The 14,159-nt window shown below is 42.0% G+C and overlaps 1 protein-coding gene and 1 long non-coding RNA gene across 2 annotated transcripts; one reads left to right on the plus strand and one right to left on the minus strand.

Annotated features, from left to right (window-relative positions):
* Nucleotides 1–1,005: 1,005 nt before the first annotated feature.
* GARIN4 (golgi associated RAB2 interactor family member 4) lies at nucleotides 1,006–2,796 on the minus strand (the record flags this gene model as incomplete). The annotated part of the gene is made up of 1 exon (XM_079107291.1): nucleotides 1,006–2,796. The coding sequence occupies exon 1, from the start codon at nucleotides 2,686–2,688 to the stop codon at nucleotides 1,006–1,008; it is 1,683 nt and encodes a 560-aa protein (XP_078963417.1). The 5' UTR covers nucleotides 2,689–2,796.
* Nucleotides 2,797–3,806: 1,010 nt separating this feature from the next.
* Nucleotides 3,807–6,125, plus strand: LOC306641101. Its single transcript, XR_013758026.1, has 3 exons — nucleotides 3,807–3,937; nucleotides 5,276–5,437; nucleotides 5,556–6,125. It is a non-coding gene; the product is annotated as an uncharacterized lncRNA (long non-coding RNA).
* Nucleotides 6,126–14,159: the final 8,034 nt, after the last annotated feature.

Raw genomic sequence — 14,159 nt, forward strand, 5'->3', positions numbered from 1 at the left:
AACCCTCAAAATAAAAAATCAAAAATGGCTGGGGATGTGACTCAGTGATTAAGTGCCTCTGGGTTCAACTCCCAGTAAGTCTTGTGACCACTTCCTTATTCCCACATCTTTTCCACCCTGGAGAAAACTCCCATCCTGGTTCTTGAGTTTTTCACACCCTTATTTTTGTCTACAGTTTTACCAAACGTAGGCAATACATTATTTGATCTTTTTTTTTTTAACTCTTCTATAAGCAAATCATGTTCTATTCTAATTTGCATTTTTAAAAATATCACAATATAAGCAACATTTATCTATGCTGATTGTCACTTTTGAATATCCCAATCCATATTCCACTGTCATATTAATTCTGTTGATGGAAATTTGGTCTATTTCCAGTATTTTAAGATTATTTTGCTATCAATATTCTCATAATCATCTCCTAGAAAATGTGTGTGTTTCTCTGAGGTGTATGCCTAGGCATGGAATTGTTGAATCCAGACAATGACCCTTCCTGTTCTGATTGCCAGCAGATGCTGCTGCTTCCCTTCCCCTACCCCCTGAATGGCCCAAGAGGGGGACATCCCTCTTCTTGATCTATGGATCTTCAGGGGGAAGAAAAATTATCCAGAGTAGGGAGGGTAGAGGTAGAGTTCCAGCCAGTTTGTGACTCTTAGCCATTGCCCTGGGTCACTCAAACCAGGAAGTGGCAGAGGCAAGAAGGAGCACTTCTATTGGCACTACTGAGCCGGGTGTGAGGTGGGGCGGGGCCTGGGGAGGGGCCTGGGGCGGGTCCGGGGGCGGGGCCTAGGGCGGGTCCTCAGGCAGCAGCACCGTCCACATCACAGAATCCACTGTGAGGTCAGTGCTGTGCGGTGGAACGTGGAAATTCAGACAGAACTCAGCAGGCCATTCTCAGGTTGAATGGTTCTTTATTTAATCTGCAGTAAAGGAAGCTGGAATAGGCTCTTTTGGGATATTCCCCTGATCCCTGGGCCCCTTTTAACTTCTGGCTCTGGGTTGTATTTAATGGGTTTCAAAGGTCACTGTCTCCATGACCTCGGATGTCACAGAACCAGTGATGTCCAGTCCCTGGCCACTCTCTGCTGTCTCCATGATGGCCTCCATGGTGGTCGTCTCCTCTCTCTTAGTCATGATGTCCACATCTCTGCCGCGCACTGAGGCCACCCCTTTAGTGGTAAGGTTGGCTTTGACGGTCTTCAAGAAAGAGCTGATCCTGCCGAGTCTCTTGTTGGCTGAACCGGAACTCGTTGTTGATAAGCTCCTCCCGGACTTGTGGGAGCTCCTGGACTCCTTGGTGATGGGGGTGCGACTGATGCCTTTGTGGGCACTGCTGTGCCTGCTGCCCCCGGGGCTGCTGCGACCTTTTCCCTTTTTATCCTCTCTAATCGTTCTGTGGCCAGGTGACTTCCGAGAGACTTTGTCCCCCGTCTTGCGACGACTTTCACTCGTCCTGTGGTGATGGGTACCCCTACTCGCAGTTCTGTCCTTTTCTCTCCTCTCCCTTCTTTCCCTCCTCTCCTTGTGGACTTCTGTTCTGTTGTGGGAGACTTGATGCCGTTTAGCCGACCCACCCTTGTCACTCACGGGGGTTGAGGCGAAAGGTTCCCCTGCTGAATTCTTGTCTGGTTCTCCAACAGTCTTCCTAGCAGGTTCTACCCCCGTGTTCACGGTGCCCTCTGGGGAGAGGCTAGAGGATGTACTGGAAATACCTTCCAAGGGCTTGTTTGCTGCTGAGGCTACCTTAATGCTCTTAGGGGACATCTTGGCAGAGCCTGTAGTGGCCACGTGGGTTTTGCTTTCTCCTGCACCTTTCAGGTCCCCTTCCCCTTTGCCTCTGCTTGCTGGTCGGGAGCCTGCTGCTACCTCTGTTGCTGACTCTCTAGCAAGCTCTTTAGATTTTGTTCTTAGGGAGGCTACCTCAGTCAAGGATGTGGATCTGTGGGAGTCATGCTGGATTCCCTCCCCCCCAACAAAAGCAGCAGAGGTGGCCCCACACACGTCAGAGACCATGTGGAGGCTTCTGATGCTAACCTGGTCTTGATCCCCTTTAGCATGTAAATCCACAGCTGCCAGGCTCGCCTTGTCCTCCTCCTCAAACACAGGCATGCATATCATGTCCCCGGCTGGGATTGCGTAGGTACTGCTGTTACTGTCCACTGGTGGTCGCAAGAGGTAGATTAGTTTTTCCCAATAGGCAAAGAGGTCTTCCCGGCCTTCGAGAGGGGGGCACAGCTGCAGGTAGCAAGAACGACCAGTGGCAAATTTCAGGCGCAGCTGTTGTTTCTCACGGTCATGAACAGAGATTCTTACAAACTTCAAGGGAAGGAGTCTGGTGAGCTCCAGGGTCTTTGCAGACTTGCGACTTCTTCCCTTGGTTCGTCCAGAGACCCCTTCGTTTCCAGCAGCTGGTCGGGCCAGCAGCATGACGTCAGGGAGTGGGAGAATGGGGCTAGTGCAAGCAATGCCCACGGTCACCATCCGGACACGGTTGTGCACATCAATCACTTCCCCCCTTTTGGTGATCTGGATAAAGTCGCTCTCAAATATCGGTGCATACTTGAATATATCATACTCTCCCTTGTACAGCTGCCGCTGCAGCTTCCCCATGGTGGTATTGAACATGCCCACCCCAGAGCCACTTTGGGCAGTGTAGTATGGTAATAGACACTCACTGTTCACGGCCATCTTTTATCACAAGAGCGCTGGCAAGGCTGGTCCAAGTCTTTCTTAGCCTCCTGGGCAGATGAGGGAGCAGAAGCAGTGCTCCTGGGTCACAGAAGTGGCGCCACAGCAGGTCTCTCAACACCACGCCACCCCACCCCACAGACCCCTCCACCTTTGCCTCAGAGCCTCCCAGAGGCCAGGCTGGGGGTGGGAGCACAGATGATAGACAAGGGGGCACTGTAGGGTGCCTGGATCCCAAACTGAATCTCTTTAAAGATGAAGAGATGCAGGGTGGGTTCCAAGAGATTGTCTTCTGGGTCTAACCCCCTCACCTCCACCTGTGATATTTTACTTCGCTGAGAGTCAACAAACTGCAGTCCTAGTGGGAGAAGTGACCACCCTCTTGGCCTCAACCCCCTGCACAGCCATATTTATCCTCTGCTGCCCTTTGTGACCTGTCACTGTCACATACCCCTTTGTTTTCATACCGCAGTTGCCCCCACAGAGGACAGGACCACCCTGCCAGGGACTCAGGTAGGTACAAAAATAAAGATTTTTCAAATGAAAAAATTCTGTATGGGTGCTTCCTTCCCCATCCCAAATGCAAAAGATTCAATAACTAGACAACGTCTATGGGACTGCAAGGTGATGGGAGAAATTTGAACCATCTGAGTCCCTGGTTTAATTTTATTGAATAGGTTAGAATTGGTAGCCTTGGTCCTTAGCCTGTTCTTCCATAAAATCACAATAGATGCTGACAATGATAATCTTTAATACTATCACCTTTAATACTTAAATTACAATTTAAAGGTTTCTTCTCCTAGAAACTGTTATGTATTTTGCATGTTATTGTAAGAATTCGTTGAGTTTGATACTATTGTTACAGTATTCATTTTTTTAAATATATTTTTTAGATGCTGAAGGACCTTTATTCCATTCATCCACTTATATGAGAATAGAACCCAATGCCTCATACATGCTAGGTAAGCATTCTACCATTGAGCCATGACCTCAGGTCATTGTACTCATTTTAGTGGTAAAAAAAAACTGAGGTTGCATTACTTACCTACATTCACAAAGTAATAGTATTATTTAAATCCAGGTCTAACTGACTCTAAAATCTTTGTCCTACACACTACAGAGACTCTGCTTCCTGTTGCCATATCCTGAGCTACTTTCCTCCATCATGCCCTTCTGCTGTGATGTTCTGCCTCACCTCAGGCCCAGAGCAATGGAGTGGGTCACGTGGATCAAGAAGACCTCTGAAACTGTGAGCCCCAAATAAACCTCTCCTCCTCTACATTGTTCCTGTCAGGTGTTTGGTCACAGTGACGAAAACTGATTAAAACAGAAATTGGTACAAGGAAGTGGGATTGTTGCAGTGACTAACCTGACCATGTAGTTCTAGAAGTTTTTGGAATTTTTTGGAATTTGTGGAAGCAATTTTGAAAAGTTTAAATATGTGGGTGTGTGTTGTTTTTTGTTTTGTTTGTTTGTTTGTTTTTGTACCAGGGATTGAACTCTGGGGTACTTGACCACTGAATCACATCCCCAGGCCTATGTTGTATTTCATTTAGAGACAGGGTCTCAGAGAATTGCTTAGCAGTCTTGTTTTTTCTGAGGCTGGCTTTGAACTCATGAGCTTCCTGCCTCAGCCTCCTGAACTGCAGGGATTACAGATGTGTGCCACCACACCCCACCTGGAAAAGTTTTTAATTATTGTAAATGGAGCTTATTGGGTGATTTGAAAGAGCACTGATAGGACTATGTACTGTAAAGACTGGGTTCATAAGGTTTCAGAGGAGAAGGAGGACTCTATTGGAAATTGGACTAGAGGCTGCTCATGTTACATTGAAGCAAAAGAAGGTCTACATTTTGTCCACGTCCTGAGACTTTCTGTGAAGCTGAATTTAAGGTGGTAGACTAATTAATCTGGTGGAGGAAATGTCAAGACAGCATAGCATTCGGGATGGCATGACTATTGCTGGCAACGTTAAGCCAAGTTAACCATGATAAACAAAAACAGATCAGAATGATTTGAAAAACTTGCTGTTTAGACTGAGCACAGTGACACACACACTTAAAATCCCAGCATCCAGGGAGGCTGAGGAAGAAAGATTGTGAGTTCAAAGCGAGCCTCAATAACTTAGTGAGAACCTAAGTTAGTGAGACACTATCTCTAGATAAAATATTTAGAAAGGGCTGGGGATGTGGCTCAGTGGTTAAGTACCTCGAGTTCAATACCTGGTATAAACAAAACAAAACAAAACAAAACAAAACAAACAAACAGAAAAACCTGTTTGGCCAGAAAACTGCCAAGAAAGTTGTGGTTGTTAAAGACATTACAACCACTAAAGAAATGCTAAGTACTTTGCACAGCGATAATAGGAAAAACGACTTGAGGGCATCTTAGGGATTGGCAAGACCACACCCATCTCAGGCTCAAGGGTGTAAAAATAAAAGAATTCCTTTGAGAAGAGACCATGGGAGAATCACAGCCTCTGGGATAGGAGTCCCCTGTTTCTCCTTTGCTAGCAAAGCAATAAAACTTCTTTCTTCTTTTTCTCAAAACCATGTCCTTATTTATTGGATTGGCATTGCGGGCAAGGATGAAGATTTTGGGAACAAATTTGGCAACCCAGATGGGACCCGAGAGCAGCCCCTGCTCTAACTTTCTTGGGCAGACCTGGCTGTCCAAGCAACCCCACTTCCATGCTGAAGATGTAAGGTGAACTTGTTGAGAACTGACTGCTGGAGAGTTAGGAAATGGGTGAGTTTGCTTTGGGTGGAACTAGAGGAGCTATTTCTGTGAGTGAAGGTAAGGAATGAGGGACCATCCCAGCAGCTGCTAAAGCTGTGGGGAATTTCTGTTTTCTCTCCCTGAACAGTACAGGTTACTCCATGTTGGTCCACTTTGAGAAAAACAAAACAAAGTTGTGACACCCTTAGCCATTTGGTAAGTCCCCCCCACCCCATGTGCATGCTGAGACCCTTGCTTCCACACATCTGGTTCCTCTTCATGGGAACATCTGGACCCTCTTTGTGGGGACATCTGTGGCACCACCAGTGTAGGAGTCATGGTGAAGCAGGATTAGAGAACCTAGGGATATTTATTCCCTTCTGGTCTGTTCTAGGTTCTCATCTATCTGTTGGCCTTGGGTTTGGGAACTCCTTCTCATTGTCTGTGTTTTTGGTTTGTATCTGTTACTTCCCCCTTTTAAGACATGGGCAATACTGCACTGATCCTATAGATGGTCTCTTGGGAAAGGTCTTTAATTTTTGCTAGCACTGCCAACCCACAGAGACCCATGAGTATTGTAATTGCACAGTATGGATTCTAAATTTTACTTTAAAAGTTAAACTTAAGGGCTGGGGAGATAGCTCAGTTGGTAGAGTGCTTGCCTCACAAGCACAAGGCCCTGGGTTCAATCCCCAGCACCACAAAAATAAATAAATAAATAAATAAAAGTTAAACTTAAATGTTGTAATGCTTAGGAGAGCACTTTACCAAGTTGGTCAGATTTATATAGAAATAACAAATTTGATTGATATTTATGTCATTTGATGTTTTATAACTGAATAAAGGTAACCTGTTGTCAATAAGTTATGTGTAAAATTTTAATTTAAGTGTATTTTTGGTAGGTAATAAGGAGAGCCTGATTGTTCAAAGATTGACAATATGGAACATGAAAATATTCTGCCACCATTTTTACAAAAGGGAAATTAAGAGCTCTCTTAGGATCTCTGATTATGTTTCAGATGTAATTTGTATTATGTTAACTGATATTTAGATAGACTGATGAAAGAATACATGAGAACTTTGTAGAATGATATTTTTTAAAGGGGCAAAATCAGATTCAGAAATAAAACACTTTTTAAGATTTGTCAACAGATCAGCCTCACTTGAGTTAAGACCCTGTTGCTCATTGTTCTCCATATTAGGATGGCTCCAAATTAGGCTAGAAATAAGCTTATTATTATAAATAAGCTTATTATTATAAATATAATAATTATTATTATAAATAAGCTTATTAATAATAAATAAGCTTATTTAAAGTTGCATTCAAGCTGACCACAGTGGCTCACACCTGTAATCCCAGCAACTCAGGAGGCTGAGGCAGGAGGATCACAAGTTCAAAATCAGTTTCAGCAAAAGTGAGGTGCTAAGCAACTCAGTGAGACCCTGCCTCTAAATAAAATACAAAATAGTGCCCCTGAGTTCAATTCCCACTACCCCCAAAAATAAAATAAAATAAAGTTGTATTTAGCTGGACGTGGTAGCACATTCCTGTGACCCCAGTAACTCAGGGGGCTGAGGTTGGAGGATCACAAGTTCAAAGCCAGCTTCAGCAACTTAGTGAGGCCCTAAGAAACTTAGGAAGTCCCTGTCTCAAAATGAAGCATACAAAGGGCTGGGGATATGGCTCAGTGGTAAAGCACCCCTTGGTTCAATCCCTGGTATTTTTTTTTTAATTAAAGTTGTATTAAAAAGATAGATTTATTTTTTGTTGTAAAAAGTATTGTGATCCCAAAGTAAACAGAGAATATGATACAGAACCTAAGTAAAGGTTTGGGTAAATTATAAAAGGTATTTAGGTTTGTAAAAGAGTTTTAAAAAAGTAAAACCTATATGTAATTGAGGTGATAAATAATATGGGTCTTTGTAGAAGCTAAATAGACAGCAAAGATACATTAGTGTTCATTTTGTATTTTCCTTGTAAAACTTTATAACCATTGCCTGCTAGTGTTTTGCAGAAATACTACTTCTAACAGAACAACCTGAATTAATTTGAGACAATAAGTTATCACTTATAAGAGAGCTAGGATATAATGCTGACTTGTAGTGTTAATACTGATTCCAATTTTTAAAAAAGGAGTAACTGTAAAGTTATAGATATTGAAGTTATAACCCCTTGCTCCCACTTTAAGACTGATAAAACTGGCCTACTGGATGCCTAAAACCAAAAACTTGGAAACCAAATTCAAGAAAGTAAAAGGACCAAGAAAAAGCAGCCAACTTTTTGGCCCTTGCCCTCTGAGGTCAGTCAGGATCCAGAGAATGACAAGACCACTTCTCTGGGTCCTGTAACTTTGGTGAGTCACCTGATCTACTGATCAGGGGAATCAAGAGGACCCTAAAGAACAGGAGATCAACCAGTGCACATTCTGCAAAGAGGAAGGTCATTGGAGAGAGAAATGTCTTTGAGGCTTCCAAGAGAATCCATGTACAGTTTCTCAAGCAAGACCTTGACCCATCCTGGCAGATGACACCACTGGGAGAGAAAAGCTAAAGGAGCCAAGAGGCTTCTCACATGTTCCCAAGTGTGATCCCTGAGGAATCTCAGCTTATTCTTAGTAAGTAGTAGATAGGAACGAGGTCAAGTTTGATCAACTTGGTCTTAGACACCTGGCAGGAGAGGATAAACAAAGTACAGTCCTACATAGACATTTAGGATACACAGTGGCTCTTTCAGTATAACTTAAGATGTACACTTGTATCAGTCCAGCCAAAAGTAAATAAAAAAGGAGGCTATAAAGGAAAGGTTCTTATGCAGGAGTGCCTAATACTCTAAAGGACTCTAGAATCACAAGTTTGTCCTGAGTGAATTTGAGCTTGATCTCATAGACCTACAAATCTTCCCAACCTCCTACATAGATAAACTCAATCTGTTTTTCACTGATACGATTATGAGTTACTGTCTCCATGGTGAGAGACTGGCTGAAATACTAATTGCTTTTGTGCTAATCATTTACCAAAAAAAGAAAAAAAAAGTAATGCTTTGCTGTCTTGTTTATTGTCTTAGCAAGATCCTTGCCCTATGATTGCCTTGTCCAGTTACCCACCAACTGCCACCATGGACTTCTGGACTGTCCTGATGTTGAATACCCTTAGCTGTCCATGCCCTATCTGATAGAAAACAAGGACTTCGGGTCATTTTCCCCAAAACTTTGCCCTTTCTCAGCAGGAAGTAGCTTGGAGGCGTTGTCACCCACTTTTCCATAGAAATGGAATGTAGAAATTGACAGTGGGGAAAGGCTATAGTGGTCCATTTTCTGCTCTGAAGATAGCCCTTGCTGCTCTGCCACTGCAACTCAGGGCATGTTCCTTTCTCTTCCTCTCTCCTCCCCAACCTCACCCTCCCTCTAATCTCAGGGAAAACAAGATTACCTTTCTTCCCCATCTGAGGCAGAGTTATCTGTCCTTGAGCACACACCCATTACAGGAACGACAGGGATGGCACCAGAAGATCTCAGAAATGACTATCTCTCAATCCAACAAGTGTATTACAACTCCAACAGAGAACAACCTTTGAATCACTTCTTTAAAAACCCCTGTTCTTTTGGATGGGCAGAATCACAGCCTCTGGGACAGGAGTCCCTGTGTTTCTCCTTTGCTAGAAAAGCAATGAAACTTCTTTTTCCTTTTTCTCAAAAAAAAAATAAATAAATTAATTAATTAATTAATTAATTAATTAATTAATTAAAAAAAATACTATGGGAGCACCCTGCTTACATCAAGGGGCTTAGGAAGTTTTTTCACCATGCTCAGCTGCCCAGGCCCTCAGAGACCACTGCAGCTGTGGTCACAGGAGTCTATTCTACTGCTCAGGATGGTGGCTGGCCCTGGCAGCAATCACATGGTGCTGGTTCTGCAGTATTGCAAGATTTTGGAGTTAGGTGGTCATGGAGTCTTCAACTAAGATTTCAAAGGAAGGCCTGGGAGACCAGGCAAAGTGTAGCAGTTGGATTCCGTGAGGGCAGCCCCTGAAAATGTGATGTGTGGAGATGTAAAAAGGAAGCTGAAGCTGCCATGGAGACCCCCAAGATTAAGAGAGACCAGTACCGTGCAATGTCTGTTACAGAAAACTGCGGTAGTCAAGCAGAAACAAGCCAAGGTCAACCAGCAAGGTCATAGGGGTGAAGCTATACAAGCCCTTTAGAGAGAACATCTTGATGCCATATGCCCCAAATACTGAACATGGATCTACAAGACTTGTATGCCCAGCTGGTTTTTGGTCTTGCTTTGGTCCCATTCCTCCTTTCTGTGCCCCTTATTTCTCCCTTCTGGGTTGGAAATGTTAACTCTGTGCCATTATATGTTGGATATATGTAACCTGCTTTTGATTTGGGGGGATTCATGCTGAGAATTTGCCTTGAGTATCAGGAGACTTTGGACTTGGACTTTTGGGTACTGCTAGAATTTTTAAGCCTCTTGGGACTCTTGAAAATGAACTAAATGTATTTTGAATTGTGAGATGGGCATGAGCCGTGGCAGGGGCCCAAGGACAGAATGTTGTAGTTTGGATATGAGATGTGAGTTCATGTCAGAGACAATGCAAGAATTTTCAGAGGTGAGTGATTAGATTAAGAGCTGTGATTAATATGTGTTCAGTTGTGACTGATATGGATTAACTGGGTGATAACTGTAGGCAAGTAAGATGTGACTGGAGGAGGCAGGTCACTAGGCTTATTTCTTTGGGTTTTATATTTTGTCCCCAGTGAGCAGAGCCTTCTCTCTGCTTTCTGTTGCCATGTCCTGAGCTCCTTTCCTCAACCATGTCCTCCCACCATGATGTTCTGCCTCATCTCTGACCCAGAGCAATAAAGTCATACATCTCTGGACTGAGACCTCTGAAACTAGGGTCTCAAATAAACTTTTCCTCTTCTACATTGTTCTTGTCATGTCTCTGTGCACTGACAAAAAAGCTGACAGAAACACTCACAAAATACTCTATCTCCATCTGTAATACTCTGATGATATTACCATCTGGGTTTAGATTAGGACTTTAATATAAAAATTTTGGAATTTGGGACTTTGGAGGGAGACCAGCATTCATTCTGCAGCAATTATACTTGCATGAGAATTTCTTTTCAGGAACTCGGGTAAGCCCTACCCTTGGCCAATCCTCAGTGGCAGCTGAGCTGGTCTCTTATACACTGTCCTTCAAAGACATCTGAATCCATTTTTGTGTCATATGCAATAATTTTATATGGAACTCAATGAATGGAATAGATGGGAGTGGAACAGCTCTGGCAAAAATCAACTTTTTCTTGCCCAATGTGGCAGTTCTGGTTCCACTGTTTGAAGGATGAATTTTTAAAAAACTAATTACATTAGATCAAGATAGGACTCTTGTGAATTCTTGCTCTAAAAATAAAAATAGGAAGAAGTTACTTTTTATTCCTGCTGCAAATCCCTCTAAAATTCTGATAACAAATAACAAAGAGTATGTACAGATTAACTACAAGTATTCGTTAATAATTTACTTAACATTCACATAGCATGATTAGTATTAATTTAAAAGACTCTGGTACTACTAGGTATTTCTCCGAAGTTAAATTATCAGTATATCAAAGAGATAGGTGTATTCCTGTGATCATTGCAGCACTATTTACAATAGCCAACTTAGGTGCCCATCAGTCAATGAAGAAATAAAGAAAATATGTTATATCTTCACAACACAGTACTATTCAACCATTAAAATAATGAAATTTTGTCACTTGTGAGAACATGGATAGGACTAGAAATCATTATGTTAAGTGAAATAAGCCAGGCACAGAAAGACAAGTCCCTCATGATCTTATTTATATGTGGAACCTAAAAAAGTTGACCTCATAAAAGTTGGGAGTGGAAAGGTGTTTACCACGGAATTGGGAGAGAAGAGGGAAGGGAGGGATGGGAGGAGATTAATCCATGGGTACAATGGTACTAAGTTCCAGTTAAGATAGGTACAAAGGGGACTGATACTGGCCAAACTGATATTTGGCATGCGTGTATGAATGTGGAACAACAAATCCTACCATTATGTATAACTATAATGTACTGTTATGGTTTGGTTGTGAGGTGTCCACCAAAAGTTCACATGAGACAATGCAAGAAGGTTCGAAGAAAAAATGATTGGGTTATGAAAGCCTTAACCCAATTGATGAATTAATCACCTGATGGGATTAATTGACTGATAACTGAATGTAGGCTTGAAGAGGTGGGAATTGGGGGCATGGCTTTGGGGTATATATTTGTATATGGAAGTGGAGTCTCTCTGCTTTCTGATCATCATGTGAGCTGCTTCCCTCTGCCACAGTCTTCTGCCATGATGTTCTGCCTCACCTTGAGCCGTGAGGAATAGAGCCTGCTGTCTATGGATGAAGACTTCTGAAACTGTGAGCCCCAAAATAAACTTTTCCTCTTCTACAATTGTTCTGGTTGGATCTTTAGTCTCAGTGTCAATAAACCAAACAAACAAAAAACAAAAGACAAAAAAAAAAAAAGCCCTAAAACATGTACCAATAAAAAGCATGGGAAAAAAAGGAGCAAGAAGTTCTGGTGCGCTATTGCATGGTAGGGTGACTACTACTAGATAGCAAAAATGTACTGAATATTTCAAAAAGCTGGAATAAAGTACTTTTGATGTTTTCACCATAGAGAAATAAATGTTTGATTAGATATGTTTAAAGTGATCAGTACATATATAGTTTATACAATACTGAAATAGAACATGGTAACTTGTTAATATGTATAGCTTTTGTTTTATATATCAATTTCAAATACATTTAATTAATAAACATGGAAGACTCTGTGGCTAAGAAAATTGCAATTTTCCTCTATATTTTTAACAAATATTGCTATAGAACTGATTTAATTTGAATGTGTTCATTTCATTGTATTTTGACTAATATAATAAAAATGATTGCAAAATAGCTTTATCCACTTAAAAACCCTGAAGATGTGATGTGTAATTAAAGTAAACAAATAAAAGCTATAACTTCCAATAAAATAAAATAACATAACATAAACCTCCACAGAGATTTACCATGCAAAGACTCGAACCAGCTAAATGGTTTCAAACTGGCTTGATTTTAATTGTTTTCAAGAAGATCAGTTTGGTGCATTGTAGGAAGTTGCATGTTTTTGTGTGTGTGTGTGTGTGTGTGTGTGTGTGTGTGTGTGTGTGTGTGTATAGTGGAAAACCCAGGACAGCAACTTCAGATGGAATGAACTGAGGTTAGGGATTGAAGTACCCCCTGGGTCATCTCAACTCCTCTCCATTTTGCTTGTACAAACACCCTGTATGTGGGACCCCAGTTATTCTCTCAAGGTTCCCAATTTTCTCTCCCTACTTTCCTACCTTCTACTCAGTGAAATGCTACATGTGGGGTGCAGGGAAGGTCAGAGACTGGAAGCATAAGCTTAAATTCCAGGACTCACTTCCTACCATGCAGGAGTAATTCAGAATGATTAACATCTATGGGGAGTTCTGCGCCTCCCCATTCTCACATAGCTAGCCACAGAATAATGATTTTGAAACTGTTCCTTGAAAGCTCTGAGAAGGAACTCCTGCTCCTACCTCTCTTCTCTCAGTTATATGTTATGCTTGAAATTCCACCTTAGACATTCATTCTTTCCATGCAGACTAAAACTCTCAGGATGGGAATATAGTTCAGATAGAGCACTAGCCTAGCAGGTAGGTTTGATACCCAGCAAGGCAAAAACAAATAAACAAACAAACAAAAAACCTATGTCTTTGTTAAAATACTCTCACCTATCTATCAATAAATAGATGGATAAACAAAATGTAGAGTAACCATGCAAACATATTATTATTCAGCCATAATTCAGAATAGAGTACTGATACATGCTTCGACATGGATGAACCTCAATACCAGACTAAGTGAAAGAAGCCAGTCACACAAACTGTATGATTCCATTTATATAAAATGCCCAGGACATGGGGAAAGGAAAGATAGTGGACTGAGACAGACAGTATTACCCTTTGTACATGTATGACTACATGAATGGTGTGAATCTACATTGTGTACAACCATAGAAATGTGTCTGTGGCTTGGTTCCAGGGAGGTACTATCACATGGTGGTAAAACCCTTAGGAGTATGGGGCCTTGTGGGAGGTCCTTAGGTCATTGGGAAGCGTGCCCTTGAGGGGGGACTGTGGGACCCCACCCACCCCCTTTTTCTTCTATTCTTTTGCTGCCTGGTCACGAGATGAGTGGTTTTGCCCTACTACATGCTCCATACCATGATGTGTCTCTCACCACAAGCCCAAAGCAACATGGCCAATCCATCATAGACTAAAAATCTCCAAAATTTGAGCCAAAATAAACCTCTTCTCTTTGTAAGTTGATTATCTCATTTTGTTACAGTGACAGCTGACTAATGTGTGGGATAATGCTTGTAAAGTGTTTAGCATATTGCCCTATTCAAAACTGAGCTATCATTAATTAGCATTAGTCCTCAGCAAAACATTGCAACTCAGCGTGAATTCCTTCCTGAGAGACATTTTTCATAAGAGATTTGGAAAAGCTTGGAGTTCCTTCCAACATGAAGACACAGAAGGATGCTCAGAGGACACGTGTGGCCTCCTTTTGGGAAGACCTGGACTGTTGGAGAATGCTTGGTGTGGGTTTGGATGTCAAGGATTTATTCGGAGCTCATGAAGGAATAAGTTGGGAAATAGCATTTTACCTCTTGACAGAAA

This window comes from Sciurus vulgaris (genome assembly GCF_902686455.1).
Source record: "Sciurus vulgaris genome assembly, chromosome: 12".
NCBI lineage: Eukaryota > Metazoa > Chordata > Mammalia > Rodentia > Sciuridae > Sciurus > Sciurus vulgaris.